This window comes from Episyrphus balteatus, chromosome 3 (genome assembly GCF_945859705.1).
Source record: "Episyrphus balteatus chromosome 3, idEpiBalt1.1, whole genome shotgun sequence".
Lineage (NCBI taxonomy): Eukaryota > Metazoa > Arthropoda > Insecta > Diptera > Syrphidae > Episyrphus > Episyrphus balteatus.
In genome coordinates this window covers 76,395,135-76,401,134 of record NC_079136.1, presented here as the reverse complement: position 1 = coordinate 76,401,134, position 6,000 = coordinate 76,395,135, and the positions used below count along the sequence as shown (strand labels likewise).

General features: G+C 28.7%; 1 protein-coding gene across 1 annotated transcript; it reads right to left on the bottom strand.

The window, feature by feature from the left end:
* Window positions 1–3,897: 3,897 nt before the first annotated feature.
* LOC129916362 (trissin) lies at window positions 3,898–4,947 on the bottom strand. Its single transcript, XM_055996247.1, has 3 exons — window positions 4,464–4,947; window positions 4,309–4,402; window positions 3,898–4,227 (listed from the first exon to the last, which is right to left on the bottom strand). The coding sequence occupies exons 1-3, from the start codon at window positions 4,486–4,488 to the stop codon at window positions 3,972–3,974; spliced, it is 375 nt and encodes a 124-aa protein (XP_055852222.1). The 5' UTR covers window positions 4,489–4,947; the 3' UTR covers window positions 3,898–3,971.
* Window positions 4,948–6,000: the final 1,053 nt, after the last annotated feature.

Sequence of the window (6,000 nt, the reverse complement as noted above, 5' to 3'; positions counted from 1 at the left end):
TACACAAATAAATCATATGAATAGTGAGAGCGTAAACAATATTAGCCAAAAGCGTCACAAAATAAAATGCACGCACGAAATCGTTAAAGCCGTTTTTTTTTTTAAACTAATTTTGTATAAATAAAATTATTTGAAAAAAAAAGTTTTAAAATAAAATTGGTACCTATGACATTTTGCAGAAATCACTGATCAACATCTAAAACCAAAATTTCAAAAAATTTCGAAATTTTGATTTAAAAAAAAAAAAATTTTAATATTTTTTTTTTAAATCCAAAAATTAATTTTTTCAATTTTTTTTTTTTTGGCTTATAGCAAAATTATATGAAAATTAAAAAAAGTTTCGTTGAAATCGAATTAGTAGTTTCGGAGAATTAGGATTAAAAAAAAAAAAACGGTTCTATGCCAGGTACCGCTAATAATGATTTTCAAATTGTTTTTATCTTATGCGAAAAGGAGTGAATAACAGAGCTCCAAAATGTATTTTTTATAAGTTTTGGATGATTAGTTTTGATTTTAAGGAGGTCGGGATTTTTCTAAGTTTGACCTTAAAATAACGCATATCGGCTGAGATACAGCGGTTTTTGCAAAAACAAATGTTATTTTTTTCAGGTGAGTCTTTCTAGGTCCGGATTATATCCTATGCGAAAGGGAGTGAATAACAGAGCTCAAAAATTAATTTTTTTCTTTAGTCTCCTTAATTCTGCATTTATTTTTAAAATAATTAAAAAAAAAAAAATAAATAACATGGTTAAAAATTCGGTCGTAGTTTTTCAAAAAAAAAAAAAAATTTGTTTTTAATAATCCAAGATTAATTTTTCTTTTATTTTATATTTTCTTTTGTTAAATGCAAATTCTACTGCGGACAGCTTTGCCAAAAAAAACATTTCTTTTATATATGAAAAACTTTACAACAGGTTTCTAGGTCCATAAAAAAAGATTTTATATGGTTACAACGTTAAAGTAAAGTTTTAAAATTTTAATCTGTAAAAAAAAATTTATAGTTTGATCAATTCTGTTTTTCATAACGAAATGGGTGTTTTCTTCTTTAAACTTTTTATTTGATTAAAAATATGGCAATCGTTAGATTTCGTAAAATTTTCGCAATCACAGGGAACAAAAAAGTTAAACCATAAGAGCGTATCAAACACAATGTGTTCTCGCAACTTTAAGTGTAAATTTACAAACGCATCACTGCAGAGGTGATTTGCGATCATTCCTGTAGCACGTTCATTAACGCAAATAAAAATAGCATCACTTAAAATGTCAATCGTTCATTATTGCAAATTTGGATAAACTGATGCGCAAATATCAAACAAAAAAGTATCAAGAATTTTCTTGATAAGTTGTTGATGCCGACGCGATTTGGAGGAAAAGGACAATGAAAAGTATATAGTCAAATTCTAAATTGTTTATAAATTAATAAATTTGATAAAGGAGAATGGGCATATTGGACGTTGAGCGGCCATTAATGAAATTGGTATCATATGAAAGAGCTATAGCTTAGGAAAAACTTTTACATTGGAAATTTCGATGTATTGCTGCAAGATTGTATTGAATGCAAGATATTGCAATATTAGTATTGTAATGCATCGTTTAATGTGTGAGGGAAAAATTTAATTATATTTATTGTTTAAATATATAATATAAAGCTCTGTCATTTTTCCTGACCCTGAAAACATTGATCTTGAAAATCCGACCAACAGAACTCATAATATAAGATTTTTAAGTCAACCACTTTTTTTTTTTGTTCGACAGTTTTTCAAACTATTTAGTGAGGCGGCTTAGCATTAAAAAAGAGTTCAATCGTGCACTTTGTGATAAAAGCATGAAATTAACATCGTTGGTAGTACTCAATATAAGAGTTATTTTGAGATATTGGGCCACCTTGTATTCCATCCGGAAGGGTAGATACAAGACTTTTTCTGTGTTGCACTCGATTTGTTGCATATCATAGTATAGGCAATGAAACCTTTTTATTAATATGATACATGATTTCGAGGTAATTTTTAACGGCCGATCGAATAAAGTCAATACTAAAATGTCTCGACCATCATATAAAAAGTTATTGGACTCTTTATGAATTGTCTTTTACTCAAAGATCAAGAGTCAGATTATTACCAAGTACTCCTTGAAAAAAAGTGGTAGGTTGATAAAATTTCGTGTGGACGTTATGAGGATGAGGATGTACATGAGCCATCTAATAACCCCAAATTTCACAAAATTGCATTTAAATAGCTTTCTGTGCATCGTTATAAACACCCTTATAGGTAAAATATTAGGTGGCCCAATATCTTCAAATGAGGGTTACATATTGTACTAACAATCCTATTAATTTGATCCTTTTATCACAAACGGCACAATTATTTTTCATACTTTTACTTTTGCACCTCACTCCTTCAAAACATTTATTTGTGTGAAATTTTAATAAAAAATAAAAGCAAGCAATTTAAGTTTTGCATGAAAATTCAACATTCCATGGTAAATGTAATTCATTTTTTGATTATTTTTGATTCTCATACGATGTATAAAATATATATGCGGTTCAAAAAAATGCAAAAATTTTCCATGCGCTGCAATGGTACCATTTCAAAAGTGTTCTTTCTCGCTAAAAAAAACACCCTTTGACCTGAAGTTTTTTGATGGACATATTTTATTATTTTTTTCTATGGTATATGAAACGTCCACACGAAATTTTATCAACCTACCACTTTTTTTCAAGGAGTACTTGGTAATAATCTGACTCTTGATCTTTGAGTAAAAGACAATTCATAAAGAGTCCAATAACTTTTTACATGATGGTCGAGACATTTTAGTATTGACTTTATTCGATCGGCCGTTAAAAATTACCTCGAAATCATGTATCATATTAATAAAAAGGTTTCATTGCCTATACTATGATATGCAACAAATCGAGTGCAACACAGAAAAAGTCTTGTATCTACCCTTCCGGATGGAATACAAGGTGGCCCAATATCTCAAAATAACTCTTATATTGAGTACTACCAACGATGTTAATTTCATGCTTTTATCACAAAGTGCACGATTTTGTTGCTAAGCCGCTTCACTAATTCAAACTAACAAAAAAATTGAACAACAAATCTCTCAAAATAAGCTTGAAATCGTTTTTTAAAAATGCTAATAGTTTGGGTTGTAGTGGTTGGATATTCAAGATTAAGGTCATCAGAGTCAGGGAAAATGACAGAGTAACATAATATGCACTTAAAATTAAAGTTACAACATAAAGACAATCTGCATAAGTTGTTAAATGCAAAAATGCATTTTATCAGTTTCTGACGTACGCCATAAGGATAGAACTTCTGCAAAACATATATAAGACTTAATTACATCATAAAATAACAAATTCATTAATGGCCGCGTAACCTCCACGTTCCATACAAATTTGCCCATTCTCCTTTTGGGAATATTTTAACAGCGCACAAATTGTACAACTAATAGAAACCAGATTAAAATATGAAGGTGAATTTATGGCAGGCTGAAAATCGAAGACAGTATTATGGAGGAAAGTTCTGGAGGAGATAAAATGTGTGGCTCCAGATTGTAATTGCAACAAAAAGTTTTTATTAGTATCACGTCCATCACTAAGCAAAAATTGTTTTTAAACGTAAAACTTTTTGTCAATCAGCATCGCATCGTTATCACTTGAGCAACGATCAGCATAGCAAAAAAGCAGTGATGCGTAATCACTACCAAAAAATTTGACGTTTGTGAATTTACCCTAACACAACACATCCGTTTTTCTTTTTTCGACAATGACTTTAAGAACCTTTATAAAATTTCAAAAAAAAAAAAGTAAGTATTAGTGTGGAAGATTATGCATATTTATATATTTTCAAAAAATAAATTGAAAAAAAAATCAGACTTTATTAATAATTTTTTTTAAATTTTCTTTTATAACTGCTCTTATTTAACAATGTTTGAAAGGCATGCTTTAATACAATAGAAATGTAAGATTAATAATTGATACAGTTCGAAATATTTTCCAAGCATCGCTTATTATAGTTATATATTTGTTTATTTGGTTTGCGCGCATTATGTGTGGAATTATTTGTACTTGTAAGTAATATATTTGCATGTCGGCTGCTCATTTCGTTTCGTGTAAACATTGTTTTTCCTTGTAGCATTATATAATCCGTAAGTTTTTTATTTGAAACCAATTTAATGGTTTTTACTTCAGATCTCTTTCTCAAGTAATTAAAACAGCATGACCTATATTTACACAAAGTATTATAATTGTTTTTAAAAATAAATACAATTAACATTAGCATTATGAATGGAACAATTAGGTACCTGAAATGTTTTGTACCGCAAGCACTAGCACACTCATTTCCGCATGAATCACAAGGAATACCATAGCAACATACAAGAGTTATACACAAAATATCTAAAACGTTTAAACATATTTTTAAAAATATTTCAACATTTTACTTCTTAAAATCACTTACAGATTATAACGTACGGGCGATGCATTTTTGTTTTTTTGTTTATTAAGATAGTTATGCCAAATTTCACGTAAACAAACAAAAAATTCAAAGTATGTTATATTTTCTGTTTTTTTTTTTTTCAAAACTGTCGAATATTTTTATCTAATATCTAACAACTATGCGACAATGTGAACAACTGAATACTTCAACCGCAACTAAAAATTTTACAAAAACTGCAAGCCAGATCAACACATTTCTTCTTCGTCGTCGTCTAAGACAAGAGAAATAGATGCTTTAGAAATGAATGAGGATGGTAAAAGTATTCATCTTTTATGCTCGCTATTTAAATTTTTCCTCCACAAGATATAGATTTAGTTTTGTGCTACTGGTAATAACGTGTCTATAAAAGGATATTATCCTTATGCATATAAAAGATATTGAGTATAAATTGTCCAACTTAAAGGCGACTCATGATGTAATGCATTTCAAACAGGGAAAGTATAGGTATAAGATAAGAAACAAAAAAAAAAGGTGTAGGTTGGTTTGGTATTGCATAAGCCTTAAAATAAATAATTTGCATAATTTTTCACGTTCAAAAGTTCAAATAAGTTTTAATCGACTTTTTTTTTTTTAAGTTTTTTGAGGAAAAGGAAAGAATATTTAAAATTGTTTAGGTAGGTACTTGTACTTTTTTTTTAATATCTTAAAGTTATAAGTTTAATAGAGTATGGGGGAGTATGGGGCAAGGATTTATCAGGGTGGTTTGTTATTTGAAGTAGGTATTTCGCAAAAAAAATTTTTTTTTTTTTTTTTTTGCACTCGTTATGCATAATAACAATAAAATAGGCATTTGAGGTCGAACTAATTTTTGCAAGTCCGTCTATCTGTCTGTACAGTTTAAACGAATGGACAGATTAACTTCTAACTTGGTATAGTGTTTTTGGACGCTCCAGAGGCATTTTTGAACCAAAAATAACCCTACCTGTCATTTACCAATTTTAAAAAAGTTTAATTATCTCGAAAACTACTCCAACAATATTGTGGATTTTTAAGAAAGTTTTGAATATTGACACTGATTTCTTAAAATTTTTTTGTTGAAATCGTTGTATTTTGGCTCAGTAAGCCAAAAAATCTTATTTGTTTCTTCTAGATAGGAGCTCTATTATTTTTTTTAATATTTTTGTTTATTACATTTTGATGTTATAGCCCAGTAAGAATAGATTTGTTCAAGGAACAAATTCGTAATAGGCTGATTTTTGGTATATAGGTTGGTAATACCAACTTGGTATTGAAGTGGTTTACAGTCTGTGTCCTAAAAGTTTCTGCGTCCGCTAGACCCGTTTGTAGCTGAGTTGATTTTACATAAAATAGCCCTCAAAAGTTTTCTTGTATCACTTACCTTTTAAAAAGTTACTAGTTATGGTACTTAAACATTTTTTTTTTAGGTCAATTTAAATTTAAAACATTTTTTTTTTTTTTCATCTAAGAACGGGTTTTATATTTATTTGTATTTATTTTTGTTTCATATACATTATGTAAATTTAGGTGGTCCTTATAA